At 35.4% G+C, this 16,495-nt stretch overlaps 1 protein-coding gene and 1 pseudogene across 2 annotated transcripts; one reads left to right on the top strand and one right to left on the bottom strand.

The window, feature by feature from the left end:
- Positions 1 to 7,152: 7,152 nt before the first annotated feature.
- Positions 7,153 to 9,830, bottom strand: LOC114180517 (dirigent protein 24 pseudogene; annotated as a pseudogene).
- Positions 9,831 to 12,473: 2,643 nt separating this feature from the next.
- LOC114181062 (F-box protein SKIP14-like) lies at positions 12,474 to 15,995 on the top strand. Of its 2 annotated transcripts, none has more exons than XM_028067387.2 (3): positions 12,474 to 12,595; positions 12,916 to 13,903; positions 14,510 to 15,995. In XM_028067387.2, exons 2-3 carry the CDS (start codon positions 12,959 to 12,961, stop codon positions 15,065 to 15,067), a joined length of 1,503 nt encoding a protein of 500 aa, XP_027923188.1. In that variant the 5' UTR covers positions 12,474 to 12,595; positions 12,916 to 12,958; the 3' UTR covers positions 15,068 to 15,995. The 2 variants fall into 2 exon arrangements, with proteins under 2 accessions (XP_027923188.1, XP_027923190.1); XM_028067389.2 differs by having other exon boundaries at positions 12,548 to 12,691.
- The last annotated feature ends 500 nt before the right edge of the window (positions 15,996 to 16,495 follow it).

The following is a 16,495-nucleotide window of genomic DNA, read 5'->3' as shown; positions in this document are numbered from 1 at the left end:
ACCTGCATCATCAATGTCTGCTCCCATGTACCGCGTACACGATCATCGCCAAACACACGCAGATAGAGTGAGCTTAGCAGATAAACCATATATACAATGTTACAAACATATATATCAACATGCATACGTATCACAGTACTTAACTTAACATCCCACATTGCCCTGTACTTTTATTCCTACTATTTGACCCCCAAATCGGATTATTCGTGGTCTACATCGTCTAAGGATTACTTCAAGGTGACATGTTGCCATACCTATCGGCCACAACCGATAGATCACGTGCGGGAAAACATGCTATGGATCATACACCGTAACGCCAGGTAGAGTTCCCATATACGAACATAGTCCGTATCGTCCCAAGACTACCAAACTTGTCAGCCAACAACTGAGAAGGGCAATCTATCTGGACCCATCCATACTGGCCACAACTAGCACACTCACACCGGAAACACTCGCCAACCCGAGCCACAACTCAAGGGTTCCTCGTGTTCATCCACCATCCCGAGCCACAACTCAAGAGATGCTATTCCGAGCCACAACTCAAGGAATACCACGTGCTTAACCCCTATCCCGAGCCACAACTCAAGGGATACGTTCCGAGCCATAACTCAAGGAACACCAGCAACCCCACCTTTAAAGCACCACTAGACGCCTTGTAGATCACAAATACACAATCAAAGTTCAAAGCTGCAGTAGTACAAATCGCCTGGCAGGGGACACGTACCGCCAGGCACTGCCAGCTCTCAGACCGCCTGGCGGGTGTCGTGTACCGTCAGGCGCACAGTGCCTTTAAATTTCTCTCGCAACAGCGACCGCCTGGCAAAACTGCCTCCGCCGCCAGCGCACCAAGCCCCGAGACCCCACTGTGATCCCGCTACCACCTGGTGGTCCAAGTCCCACCGCCAGGCGCCATGATAGTACAACGCATACTGGTTTTACTGTTCAAGTTTAACACAGTTTCTTACCTCATTTCCCTTTGATCAATCTCCAATATTATTTAACTTAAATGCTTACTAACAATGGTGAGGTCAAATCCTCACTCCCTAGCTTGATAACAGGACTCATTCAATTATGATATTAAGCTCCTTCCTTCTTAACCTATTGGTACTCTTAGATTCTTTACCACTAAGTTGTTGTCAAACCTCTTTCACTGTTTGGACTCTCATTCACAATAATTGGTCAATTTGCTAAACCCCCTTGTACCCAACTTAACCAGTATTCAGAATCCCTATTATACCATAATATAGAAAGACCTCCAATATTCGATATCATCGCCACCTAAGGAATTTCTCACCCTTGTAGTTCATACACGACTCCCTTGTCAAACCATCCCAACTATCACAATTTCCATCCACTAATTCCAACCCAAAGGAAAACAGTATCCAACCTCAGCGCACAACACTTCAGCCTGCAGCATCTCTGCCACTGCACTGGCGCCTGGCGGCCAGCCCCCGTGCCACCAGGCAGTGCTTACCATCTGGGTATTTTTCCAGATTTTTCCCGCACTCAAAACCCCACAATTTCTCCACCTTTGTGAATTCCCACTACAATGTAATCTAGTTCAAGTATAATCACAACGACTCCATATTTTAATTACACTTATCCTTATTCCTATATCCAATTCACGGTAATTCAGTTCAAATAGCAATCAAAGATATCATACCTTCAACCCTAAACTTACACATACTATTCCATTCAATTAAGCCATTAATTAGGTGACCATACCTACTGTTGGTTAACATTATCACTCTATATGATTCACCACTGACCTTTGCCCCGATTAGATTTAGCCCAGAACTCCAGAAAACCCAACACGAGTTAGATTTCCCTGCGCCGCCTGGCGGTTCAACCAGTCCCGTCAGGCACTACATCAGCAAACCCAGAAAGTGGCTAAGACGCCTTGCATCGCCTGGCGGCCGGGAGTGTTCCGCCAGGCGGTTCCTCTTCCAAGAACCCAGAAAGCATGAATTTACATGAGTCGCCTAGCGGTAGTTCGTCACCCGCCAGGCGGTTTCTGGAAAATTCCAGAAAACGCAGAATTCCACAGAGTTAACAATGCACAAACAATCCAGCATATCATACACACACATTATTTAATAATAAACATAAGATTACGGAGTCCAGCTCCCCTAATCTGGATCCTTTCGCTTAAACTTTGACAATTTGTAAGGTTCTCCTTTGATCACCCACCTTCCTTGCTTCCTCACAATTCAACACCGCAACTCTCCCTCAAGTCTCACAACTCTCAGATTTTTCGTGCTCTCTCTCTGGTATATTTTTCAGCTTGTCAAACCTTAGCTCTTAACCTAATTTTACCTTTTAAAGTGTACCTAAAACTAAGTGATTCAAAAATGGCATTGAATAGGACATAATGTGCCATTCAACTCCCCTACGGTTGCCTTTCCATCCTCCTTTGGCTGCCCACTCACTTAGGTTTTCTTTCCACCTTTCCATATTCAAGTCAAAGCCAAAAATGCCAAAAAAAAAATAAAGTTTAATGTAAGTTCTCCAAGGCTTGAACCCATAACCATGCAATCGCCAAATCAATATCAAACCATTTAACTAATTCATATTTCATGCTAGCAATCACAATTCAATCATCATATCATACCAGAACATGTTTTCATAGATTTAAATAATAAAATAATAATACAAAAGTTAGCATACATAGGACTCGAACCCAAGTCCTCTCACACAATCAAAGTGCTCTCAACCACATGAGCTAGCACTTTTTCACCTCATACCAACCATAATTTAATGTCATAATTATTTCCCCTCCCATATTTATTAATTATTTATTTATGTAATTAATTAAATTCTACGGGTCTTACAATGTAAGGGTCTTGTGTTGGTGAGGTCTCCATCTTTGATTTTAGTTCCTTGGTAGGCCTTGATTACCCATATAACTAACTTCCTCCTGAGATCTGCTTTGCATAGCACATTGCCCATTGGTATGGTTTCCTCAACACAAGTAACAACTTTTCACTTGTTGGAGTTGAGTTATAGAGGCATTTTAAAGCTCTTGGGGAAGTTGTGACAATTTCTTCATGAGGGTCTCTAGCTACTGAGTCATGATCTTGTTCTGAGCCAACAGGGCATCTTAAGATTGAAGCTCTAGAATACCCTTCTTTTGAAAATGAGATCTCTTAGTATACACTTCATTATCATTAGTCGTCATATTCTCTGTCAACTCATAAGCTTCCTCTAGCGTCTTCCACTTGATACTTCCTCCGGTTGAGGCATCCAACATTAGCTTTGATTGGGATTTAAGGCCTACCTAGAAAAGAGTAAGTTGTGTAGGTTGATCAAACCCATGAATGGGAGTTTTACTTAGCAGTCCTTTGACCTTGGACTGAAGAAAATATTTGCTCAAAACTTTGCAACTACATCATCCTAATTAGTGAGGCTATTCTCAAGAAAGGAATTCAGCTAGGCTTTAGCGGGTCTTGCTAGTTAGAAAGGGAAGACACTCAAGAGTATGGCTTCATCAGAAATTTGATGGATCTTCATAGTGTTGCAAATCTCTAAGAATGTGGCCAAATGAGTGTATGGATTTTCATGAGAAGTCGTTGAACTGATTACTCTGAACCAAGTGAATAAGAGCCAACTTCATCTCCATATTGGTGGCATTGACTATTAGTTGAGCAATATTGTTGAAGTTCATATGGCCTGTGAACGCTACGTAATCTTCCAAAGTGCGTCTTTCACGACCTCTATCATCACCATAAGGATTTTCAGTCATTTCTTCGTCTAGAAATGAATCAAGATTCTAAAAAGTAGACTGAAAAGTGTCTGAAGCAGAAGAATAAGGGGCAACTTGTTGTGCTTGAGCTCATCATCTCCTTTTGGCATTATTGTTTATGCAGGCAGTTTTCTCTATCTTAGGATCAACAAGGACTGGTTCTGAAGACACATTCCTCCTTGTACAGATTGTAAGACCCATGGAATTTAATTAATTAAATAATTAATTAATTAATAAATGCAAGTGGGAAAATTATTTATGACATTAAATTATGATTGGGATGACGTGGAAAAGTACTAGCTTAAGTGGTTGAGAGTACTTTGTTTGTGTGAGAGGACTTAGGTTCGAGTCCTATGTCTGCCAATTTTGTGTTATTATTTGTTTTTATTTTAAATATATGATAATCATCCTGTGAAATAATATGATAATTGGATGATGATTATTAGCATGAAATATGAATTGGCATCATGGTTTGATATTGATTTGGCAATTTCATGGTTATGGGTTTAAGTCTTGGAGAACTTATATTAAACTTTATTTTTTGGTATTTTTGGCTTTGGCTTGAATATGGAAAGGTTGAAGGAAAACCTAGTAGTATGGATGGCTGGAAAATAGCTATAATGAGTTGGTAAATGACATTAAACATCACTTAATACCCAATTTTCGTCCTAGGATATTCACCTAGATTTTAGGCACACTTTAAAAGGTAAAAGTGGGTTAATAGAGAAGGTTTGGCAAGCTGAAAAATATACCCAGAAAGAGAGCACGAAAATCTGGAATTTTGTGAGGTTTGAGTGAGACTTGTGGGGCTGAATTGAGAGAAGGCTAAGGAGGCAATTGGTAGGGAGAAATCTTAATCGTCAAGCTTTAAGCAAAGGAAAACCAGGTTAGGGGAGTTTACACGTTAGAATTTTTATACTTGTATTTGAATTGCTTGATATATGTGTATTGTTGATTTCTGTTCTTTTTTGGTTATATTTTTGTGTTTTTGGAAAATTCCCAGAAACCGCCTGGCGGGCTGTGAATAGCCCGCCAGGCGGCACATGCAAATGTACGTAATCTGGGTTCCTGGAAGAGGAACCGCCTGGCGGCACACTCTCGGCCATAAGGCGACGCTTGTGGCAACATTCTTTTTCGTATAAAATTGAAGAAAAAATATATGACACATAAAGTTAGAAATTAAAACAAAAGGTTCACATCAAGATATGTAGTATTGTCACCATTTAATCCCTTTTCCTTGCAATGCACTTAGATCCACATGTGTGAGCAATGATTTGCTTTGCCCTATTAACTTTATTTTTTAAGGCTTGCTCATAATCATCAACGTATAAAAAATCATAATCATCAACCTAAATGATGTTGGTGAAAAATAGTTTCAATATACCTTTGTTTTTTTAATTTAGTCGATAATCCACAAAAGAAGCCCAATGAACTCTATTGTTCATGCTGGAGTCATTGCGATCAATTCATCTCTAGTACGCGTTCCATCATTTCTATGTTGCCACAATTCTTGTCGGTGGTCTCTTCACTTTTTCTTAAGTGATTTGAGGATGTGGTTTATATGAACATCGGAATGGACATCAAAATTAGCCTTTAAAACATAAAACAATTAAACTTAATAAGAGTTATAGTATAATTAAATTATACATTCAGATTTTTTCAATGTTGACCTGGATAGTGTTCTTAAGTACGTCTTCTTTATAATCTTTAGGAATCTTCTTCCAACTAGAATAGCTAATAGGAAAAGAACTAGTGTTCCTTGTAATACTCCCTAAGAACCTATTCAATAATGCTCAACCATCTACAATTGGTTGACCCTCATTATTCAACTGCACAACAATCCTTTCATTAGGAGGTAAATGCCGCACATCATTGGTTCGTTGTTGTTTTGTAATTCTCTTTCCTTGATCATCTATGAAATGTGAGAAAATAATTTTTACTAATTTATTATAAAGACAAAAGTATGTATAACATATTAAGTAGTACTTTGTATATAGTTTCTTACCAATGACATTAACAAACCATGTTTTTTTTCTAGGTTGTGGGCCTTTGTTCATCTACTTGCATCTCAGTCTCCTCATTTTCTTCCTCTCATTTTCAGAATATGAATACGATGTAGTTGGTATTGTTGGTTCATATACATGAAAAGATTGATGTGGTGGCTGAGAATTAGATTGAGGTGTAATTAGGGGCTGAGAATTAGATTGAGGTGGTTATATTAAAATTCACATTTTTTTATTAAATATTTTTATATAATATATTAAAATTCACATCATTATAACTTTGATATAAAAAATAAATTTGGTTCCAATTTGGAGAGGAACCAATTTGTTTCGTGTTAACAAAAAGGTTTTATTACTCAGATGGTACCCACTTTGGTACAGGTGTGTCAATTTGGTACCCACGTGTCAGGTCATTGTGTGTGACACGTGACATTGCAATACCACGTGTCAATGTCACTATCAAATAACATTGTGTTGATTTCGATTTAGTCCCTATATATGTCTTTTTGTTTCAATTTAATACCTACTTATGTGTATCTGATTCAATTTTGTCCCAGTTTTATATTATTTATATTATTACTGATATATTATTATAATTATCATATAATTATTATTAATATTAATTTGAGGTTAAATTATTCATTTGGTCCCAATTTTCGTAAGTAAATTTCAATTTGGTCCCTTAATTTTTAAAAGTGTTACCTAGGTCCCTAATTTTGATATTTTGTATCAATGAAGTCCCTTCCGTTAAAATGACAGAAACGACGTTAAGAGAACAATGACGTGGAGATATCAGACTGAAATGTGTCATTTATATTTAAATGCATTTGAAAACAGTTAAAAATTTTCAATATAAATGTGTAATGAGTGTTTTATGCGTGTATTCAATATAATTGTAGTGTATCTGTTGGTTACAAATCCATGAGTGTTTTGTAGTTCAGATGGTTGGTTTGTGTTATTTTTGTAATGTTTAATTATGAATGAAAAAATTGCAGTAGTTGGGGTAAAATATTGAATTATTTGAGTCTTCTTAATTTGTCGAAATAACACAAATGATCTGTATTGAAAAGGACACCTGCTTATATTCATAAACATATAATGCTCCAACACTTAAACATTCAGCATTACAAAATAAATTTGGTCCACTATGTAACCTTGTTACAGCACAAAAAAATTGGTCCAAATATGGATGTCATGATCTACAAAACAAATATAACAGGTGTTATTAAGTGTCTAAAGATAAAGTTTAAAATGTAGAATTTTAAGTATGCAACTGTTTGAGAACACTTGAAAATTTGGATATCCAACTGTCTGATAATAAATTTCCATTCATGTATAGAAAAAAGTTTTGCTTCTTTAACTACAAAGAATATGTAATCTGCCTTGCTAATTGCTATGATCTATTATCTAAGCTATGTATATAGTAATATGAAGAAGTGTTTCGAAGCCATTTGTGATATGTTGTTGAGGTGAAGGCAGTGTCTGAATTTTGGCATACCCTTTTGCATTATCATATTTTCCAGTTCCTCCAACAACAGCAATATGAGACTCCTTTGTGGCTGTCGTGTGCACACCAAAGAAACTAACAACATCCTCCTCATCATCACCTTCACCACCAAACACAATCGTAAAGGCCATGGTTCGGCTACTTCCATCCAATGAGCTAGTCAAATGAAATCCCTGTGCTTTACCAATAACCTCTGACCCAAACTCGTGCCCCTGCGTAATTTCATCGTCAATAACCGTTATTCTTCTGAACAAAAACTTGTCTAGTGATGCTCCCAGTGGATTCCTATCAATAACAACCTTGTTTTTGTCAATGTTTTTTATGACCATGGTGGTGCTTGAGTGTGTAGATTAGTGGTAGTGTTTGTATCAACTAATGGTATGGCACCTTTAAAGGGGAAGATCCTGTTGTTGGGTTTTGAGAAGGGAAGTTTAGCTGTTTGAGTGTCTACAATGGTGCCAACAACGATTCTTTCTGAAGGGGTTGATCCACCAATGATGTCATGCATAAAGAAAGTTATTGTAGGGGCTCGAGCATGCACCTCAGTGACCACATTATTGTGCCACTTCACTCTTTAGATTTCATATCTCTATGTCACTGTACTCTTAACATCGTTTCTGTTATTTTAACTGAAGGAGCTTCATTGATACAAAATATTAAAATTACGGACCTAGGTAGCACTTTTAAAAATTAAGGGACCAAATTCAAATTTACTTACGAAAATTGGGTCCAAATGAATAATTTAACATAATTTTAATAATAGTTATAATATTATTATTTATTTTAGTATTATTAATAATTATATATAATAATTATTATTATTGTTATTATTATTATATAATAATACTATTAATAATTATATATTCTTATTATATAATAATAATAATATTATTATTATTATTAGTATAGTACTATTATTATATTATTATTATTCAATGTGCAAGGACTAAATAGTGACCAAGTTTCAACCAGGGACCATTTCCAAATTAAGTTCAAACTTCAGGGATCAAAAGCATATTTTTTCCAATTTTTGTGAAAAGTGTCGGCTAGTTTTTTTTTTATAAAAAAAATAAATAACATGTGGCACGCCGTTTGTTATATTTAACGCTGTTCAAAAATAGGGACTAAAAACAATGATTTTGAAAGTACAGGGACCAAACAGTGACCAAGTTTCGACCAGGGACCATTTCCAAATTTTGGTAAAACTTTAAGGACCAAAAACATATTTTTCCCAAAAAATTTAAAAAAATTTTAAAAAAATAAAAAAAAATTCAAAAAACCCACAAAGTGACACGTGGCAGTCACTGTTCAAGGTCGTTAAGGATTTAAACGGTGTTAGCAAAAAAGGACCTAATTGAACAAAATTAACGAAAATTGGAACATATTTGAACACAAAAACAAAATTAAGACATATTTAACAAAACTTGATAGAAATTGGAACCAAAAAGGTATTTTAACCAAAAATAAAAATAAAGAAACCTTAGCTTTCTAGGTTGCAGAAATAACATTGCAAGTGAGGCAAATGATAAACGTACGACACCATTAACGCACATTCAAGAGCATCATATTATGTATTCATAATAATATTATTAAACATTGACCATGAAAATTGGAACATATATAATGTGTGTACAAAGTGAAACATATTTCCTTTTGTTCGAACATGTGATACATATGAAAAATCGGAATATACTACTTGTGCATTGTCATTAACTTCATTAATATAGATTTTGTAAGGCCCAATTATTTTTCTGTCCTTATTTTATAGGGGCTGCCCCAAATCAGTTGGGCCCTGGGATGGCCCATTGGGAACCAAGGACCCTAAACTACCCTAACCCCTTTCATTTCACTCCACTTTCAGAAAACAGTCTCCCCTTTTCCTTAGATCTGTTGTCGTTTCTATGCTAGGCTTTTGAGACATCTTTGTCTTCAAGTGAGTTCAACTCATTTCCCTACTCATGTAAGTTGCTCTCAGTTCATGCTCTTTTCCCTTCAACTTATTCTTGATGGTTCCAACTAGGGTTTGTAATAATAAACCCGTTTAAATATGTTCTGCTACATTTTTCGAGCTTTGTAATCTATTCCTAGAGTTGTGGTGCTCCGTTGTTCGGTGTCGAGGTCTTATACTAGCTCTTTCTAGGTAAGGGAAGCTAGGGTCTTTAGTACTTTCTGTAAATCTATCTGTTTCAACCCTGTTTCTTGTCTTGTATGGATTGTATGCTACTGTGAATGTGTGGACTGCCTGGTTATGTTATTTGGATATGTATGTATGGCTGTTGTAGGAAGGACAGTGGCAAGATCTGGTGTTTTCGTCCAAGCGAGCCTGTCTCACCTAGGCGATACTAGCAAAAAATTGCCCAGGAGTTTTGCTCGAATACTCGCTCATGCGAGTAAATTGAGTTTTGAGCGAAAGACCATCTCGCTTAGGCGAGATGGCCTCGCCTAAGCGAGCGCTCGCAAAACCTCCCAGGACCTTTGTCGCAGTCATGTCTAAGCGAGAGCCTGCAGCTTGAGTGAGGGTACTCCTCTCGCCTGAGCGAGGGCTTCTGGCTTGAGCGAGATATGTTGTAGGCCACATTGTTCTCCTCACATGGTTGTTATTGATTGTTTGATTGGTTGGTTTGCTCTATTTAAAGTATGAGGCATGTGAATATGCATGAAATATCTAAGGTTATGAATTGGATTGATGTGTTGGTATGATTTTGGCATGTAAAACAAATGGGGTGGTTGGTAATGAAAGTGGCATGGTGTTGGTATGAGATATGATTATATATTAATGGATGAAACATGATGTTGGTTTGCTCTATTTAAAGTATGAGGTATGTGAATATGCATGAAATATCTGAGGTTATGAATTGGATTGATGTGTTGGTATGATCTGGGCATGTAAAACAAATGGGGTGGTTGGTAATGAAAGTGGCATGGTGTTGGTATGAGATATGATTATATATTAATGGATGAAACATGATGTTGGTATGTTTGGGGGGTAATTCCACGATAGTTTCGTGGTGGTGCCTCATTTGGTTAGGGCGTAATTCCATGAATCTCTAGGTGAGATCTCATGGTGGTACCTTAGTTGGTCAGGACTTAATTCCATGGCCATTGTTAGTGGGAGTTCATGGTGGTGCCCCATCTATATAATTTAGTAAGGATTCAAGGTAAGGATTGCATCATGACGCTCTAAAGAGTCGATTAGTCTCATGTAGAGCGTACTAACTCGAGTAGTTAAAGTAGTAGGAGGCTTGGAACCCATTAAGGGCTAACCTTGTGTGTGGGGGTTGAGACACTGGAACAATTAGCTCGGTAGAGCAGCTCAATAGAGCAATAAAAGCCACCACAAGTGCAAGCATCCGCTGAATCCGACTAATTATATGTATCTGGATGAGTCGTGTCTGAGTCTTAGTGTATTGTTTGCAAGTCATAACATGATTGGTTGGCTTATGCATCTTGAACTGCAAAATTGTACGTAACTGTGTGATAAACCATTTTCTGCTCTAGCTTACCCTTTTGTTTGTTGTATGTCTTGCTTGTGTGGTTCTCTCTTTTTACAATGATCATCAATTTATTTAAGTGAGCAGATGCGAGAAATCCTCGTGGCCAACAGGAAAATGGTGACTCCGCTGCATAGCTTGCTTGGGCTGGATACCTTTTGCTTGGGCTGGATACCTTTTGCTTGGGCTTTCCTTTTAAGGCTATAGCCCATGTGTTGTCGTGCCTTTAGGTTTTATTTCGAGATGTAGTCGATACATTATGATATTATGTTACTGGCATCGTGGTGTGTCTAAATTTCCTTCCTGTTTCTTTTAGACTACTGTAAGGAGTAACGTTTATACTTCAGGACCATGCTTACTATATTAATCTGTGTGACGCTTCCTTTAATTAGAGTTATTAATTAAATGGAGTGTTACAGATTCCTAAAACATTCAGATAAAATCAACATGATTAAGTACCAGCAGTTTGATGAAAAATTTAAATTTTACACAATCACTCTTAATTATATTTTTTAAATCTTATACTCTTAATTACAATTTTTTAAATTTAAATAATTATTTATAACAAATTATTATTTTATTATTTTATTATTTTAGTCATTCTTTTAATAACTACTCATTACAAAATAATTATTTAATTTTTTAACATTTTTAATAACTACTTATAATATTATTTTATTTTAATAACTAAAATTTATTTTATCCATAATTTGTATTTATAGTTATAGATTTTATTTTATTTATTTTATTTTTTAATTACTATTTTTAAAATTTAAATATTTTATAACTATTTAAAAACTTATGCTATCTTGAATAAAAATATATAAATAAATTTAGTTTTGTTAAAAAAATATATAATAAAAATATCAATTTGAATAAAAATATTTGTTTATTATTTATATAAAAATTAAATTTGATTTTCAATTTGAAGAGGGACAAAATTATTAAATTTTTACTAAAATTGGAACTAAATTGAGATAAAATAAAAAATACAAGGACTAAGTTGAGAATGAAGAGATGACACTAGCATAACAATGACATGTGAGAATGCTCTTGTCACATCATACTATCATTGTCCTGTGACACGACATCAATTTAACACGTGACAAATTTTAATATTTTTAAAAAATAAATCAAAAATTTCAAAAACTTAACATTTGATACCATTTTAACGCAATTAGTATAGTACTAGCGTAAACACAGGCGCGATAGCGCTTGTGTACATATTTTTTGAATTATATTAATAATTAATGATATTGTAATGTTATTAAGTTAATAAACAAAATAAAAATATATTTATAAAAATTAAAGTGAAATGTATGGAGAAAATATGAGAAAATAACTGTTGATGAATAGTATGAGAAAAAAAAAGGAAGGAGATAAGTAAATAGTTTTATAAAGACTTGTAAAAGTAACCGTTAATTTTTAAAAATTTAATAAATAATTAAATTGTAAAGGGTAAAGTTGGAATTATGAAATGTGGACACAAAGGGGGAATCCCGTTCATATGTATAGTTATAGATTACCGAAAAGACTTGATTATATAAAATTTTTAAAAATAAAAACTAAATTAAGGTAAATAAAAATAGAAAGAACAAATTGCTATGTAAATAAAGAACAAATAAATTATTTATTTTATTTTTAACGTTTGAAATTAAAATGTTCTAACGTTGTAAAAAAGAAATAAATAAAAACAAAATCATGTATAAAGATAATCTCAAAGAATCTGTGAACTTAATCTCCTCCATTTGTTGAGGAGAGTAGGAATCTGATCCTTACCTCCATATGTTGACTGTCTTAATCTCTGTCCCCTCTCATGAATTGGCGAAAATCCAAAACAATGAAGTAGAGCGTAATTCCTCTCTTCCTTTTTTTTTTGTTTTTCCATGGCTATTACAAACCTGATTTTCCAAATCACATTGTATCTTCTTCTTCCTGCCCAACATTGGTGATACATATGCTCCATACCCTCTTGTTTTATTTTTCTCATTCTTCTATTTTGCCTTCTTTACAAATCTCCCCTTTTTGTTATTTTTGTCTGCTGTCATCAATTTGTGCTTTGAAGTGCGTGTTTTTTGTTTTTTATTTCCTTCCACTCAATTGAGAAAAAAAAACGGGAGAGATTAGGCATTACAGGTGCGTGTTTTGAGTTCCGGTTATCCTTTGTTGCAGGGTTTCTGTTTCTTTGTTACAGTGACGGTTAAGGAGGGAAAGAATGGCTTTTGATTCTTATAAGGAATCTAGCTTTTTGATTCCGCAAGAGAAGAAGTTTTGCCCCTCAAATGGGTCGGTGTTGGACGGCCATTTGATCAAAAGCTGTGATTGTTTTGGCAGTTCTTGCTGCCTATGTTGTTTCAACGAGAATTTAGGAGAGACATGTTTTTATTTGGAGAATGCAAAGGAAGTGGTTGTTGATGATGACACCGATGAACATGACAACGATGATGATGTTCGTGGTCGGTTGCCAGTGGACCCTTTTGAACTAGACATAAAATCTACATTGGCAGCATTCTCAGATTGGATTGAGGATTTTGATTTTGAATGGGATTTCCCACCTGAGGATATAGACTTTTTGCTGGCTGAAACACATGAAAAGATCGGTGATCATGATCATCTTCACCTTTTAGGTCTGGGTTGGACTTGGAATGGCCTTGAGAAGTTGCAACATGGGTTTAGTTCTAAGGAGAATGAGATGTCTGTATCAGGTGATATTTTCAAAGGGTATCAAAATTTTGATGGGGTATTTGGTGGGGGCATTGTGGCTGAGGGAAGTGAAGGGGGATTTACGAGCGTTAAGCATGACAATTACTTGGTTCCAAGCACTGAAGCAATGCAAAACTGCACCAAAATTGAATGTGATGCTGAAGGAGGTGACCCACATGATGCTTTGTTTTTTGTCTTGGGTTACCTAGGTGTGCGGGACCTTCTCTCTGTTGAACAGGTCTGCAGAACATTGCGTGATGCTGTTAGAGGTGATCCTTTGTTATGGAGGACTGTGCACATTAATCAGCCATTGAACGAAAGGATTACTGATGATAAACTTGTGAAGTTAACCAACAGAGCTCAAGGTACCCTTCAATGCCTGATCCTGGTGAACTGTTTATGGGTCACTGACAGTGGTCTTCGAAGAGTTTTACGAAGTAACACAGGATTGATGAAGGTTAGTATTTGTAACATGATCCAAAACAAACATGTGTACATATCATTTATTACCAATAAAGTGACTGACCTCCTTTTAAAACCTTGCTTGAAGCTAACCCTACATCACTAGCTTGCAGATTTGGTGTTATTTTAACTTCAAAACTTTTGCTACCTGTTGAGTCTTGTTGAGTTATGTTAACCTTTCTTTTACATCAAAACTTTCCCAAGAATATATCTTTAAAGAGCTATGGTTTTTTCAAGTTGGTGCTTTGTATATTTTAGATTTCATGCTGGCAATATTTTGTATATATTTTGTTGTTAATATATAATGATGTCAATGTACAATATTTTGTATGTATTACTAATAGTAGGCACAACTTTTTTGCTTAGTAGTCTAAGCATTACAATTCAATTATGAACTTCTATTCTTGAACAATTGTTGCACACACAACAGTAAAGATGAATGTGCGCTACCATGCTAATGCTAATTCAATTACATTTCCTTTGCATGTTTATGAAAAACACATCATTGTCTATGTACTACGATGTTTTGATAGCTTAACTTATATTGAAATGACATATCTTGAAATTATTTATGTAACAAATTTGAATGTACCTCTTTCAGCTTAGTGTTCCAGATTGTATCAAAATCACAATTGAGGGCATCTTATTGAACCTCAGGGCTCTTAAGTCATATGGAAAATCTGGTATCAAGCATTTACGAATTGGTGGGCTTGCTGGTACGTGTCATGTGACTGAACAGCAGTTGGAAGAGTTAAAGAAATTACTGGATACTAGCAAGCATTTGCAACATGGAAATCAGAAGCCGCAATTCTACCGGAGAGAGTATTCACATATCTTACGTGAAGATGGCCGTCAAATCGACGTAGATGCATGTCCAAAATGCAAGAAAGTGAGACCTATTTATGATTGTCCTGCTGAGAGTTGTCAGCAGCAGCATGTTGCTACTCAGCTCTGTAGAGGTTGCACAGTATGCATAATACGCTGCATTCATTGTGGAAGATGCATTACGGACATTTATGAGGAGACATTTTGTTTAGACTCTCTTTGTTTGAATTGTTTTGATCAGTTCCTGCATTGTCCAGTGGAAGGGGAAAAGGAAGCTGCAGAATGCACTATTATTGGTGAGAGGACCAGGTATCAGTTTTGTCTCTATGGCTAGGAGTGTCTGATCTTCATGATCTTTTGACAAACATTGGACCAGAATCTGCACATTTGGCTGTATGGTTTTATTTGTGCAGCAAAGTTGAGATATATTTGGGTTAGAGAGGTACTGTAATATTCCTCAATAGCTGAGCTTCGGTTCCATATCACAACTATTTTTTCTTAAACTGTGATAGGGAAAACGAAGAAAGGGTTTTGGAGGGGAAAATTAATTGAGATTGAATTTGGAAAACAACAAAGTTGTAAAAAGGAAAAAGAACAAAGTGTTGAGTGTAGGTGGATCAAGGGAAAAGAAGAAGTTTCATGATGTGATGCCTTCTGTGGTGAAATTATTGGTCAAGTTTATTGAAGCAAAGCAGATGCAGATGTTTTTATTCAACAATATGGTGAAAAATTCTCAGTTATTCTTGATTCAACGATGTGGCATGCATGCAGATTTTTCCTGACATCTTTGTGACATGGTGTCTCCACCTCATGTAAACTGTTGTGAAATGGCATTCATTCAAACTAGAATGAACAATTTTGTTGATGAATGGTGATGCTGAAGTAGGGCTGTGCTGGTACTTCAAGTGGGTCTTTTATCTGGGTTTTGATCATGGAAGAAAATTCCACCTTTTATTAGTTTTTAACAAACCATCTTTTGTCAGAGAGAAGAAGCTACACTGTCAAGCAGAGTGGTCTGACATAACTGGGGTTCTGAGAGAAATAAATTCAGCCATTGCAGCCTTGAATGCAATGTAAGTTCCAGTTTCTGCAAATTGAGAAATTATCCTTACTAGTAGAAACAATTGATTTTTTCTGTTTATGATGAAGAAGAAAAGAGTAAGAGAAATTCCAAATTCTTGTACTATTCCCTACTTTTTTTATTTGGTTTTCTTTGCAACTCTTTGTCTTTTACCTTCAATAATAATGTATTTTTTGGTTCACTTGCATATGTTATATATACAATTCTCAAAAATTTGAAAGCATGAAATGTGGCATCTTTTATGTTTGAATGTGTGCTCTGCCTAGTAATAGTCAATCAACTTTATTTGATGGGATCTTTTGACAATTTTTTCCATAAAAGAAAATTTTGAATAAAATTTTGGTTAAAATAAGCTTTTCTTGAAAAATTGAAAATTTTAATCTCCAGCAAATTGTTCTTCACTTTTAGTATTTATTCATATTGACTTTGTTTAGTCGAATTTCTTTAATGGCATATTTGGATGAGGCAATTTAAGAGAGTAATTCATTTATTTGGAGAATTTGAATTTCTTTGAAGTAAAATAACTTGTTTGGATGAGGAAATTAAAAGGAAATTGAAATTGAGGAATTTTAAGAAGGTATTTCAAATAACTAAAATAATAAAATTTGAAATTCACTCCAAAAAGAAGGAAATTGAAATTTTATCACTTGTGGAATTCGTTATTGTTCAAGATGAGAAAAG

Source organism: Vigna unguiculata, chromosome 4 (genome assembly GCF_037176805.1).
Source record: "Vigna unguiculata cultivar grain cowpea cultivar isolate G323 ecotype 2 chromosome 4, ASM3717680v1, whole genome shotgun sequence".
Taxonomy (NCBI): domain Eukaryota; kingdom Viridiplantae; phylum Streptophyta; class Magnoliopsida; order Fabales; family Fabaceae; genus Vigna; species Vigna unguiculata.
Note: the sequence above shows the minus strand (reverse complement) of the source record. Positions and strands in the feature narration are given on the sequence as shown.

Coding starts and splice junctions, on each gene's coding strand:
- LOC114181062 (XM_028067387.2), top strand. CDS start 12,959: ATGGCTTTTGATTCTTATAAGGAATCTAGCTTTTTGATTCCGCAAGAG. Junction 13,904..14,509: donor GTAACACAGGATTGATGAAG/GTTAGTATTTGT, acceptor TACCTCTTTCAG/CTTAGTGTTCCAGATTGTAT.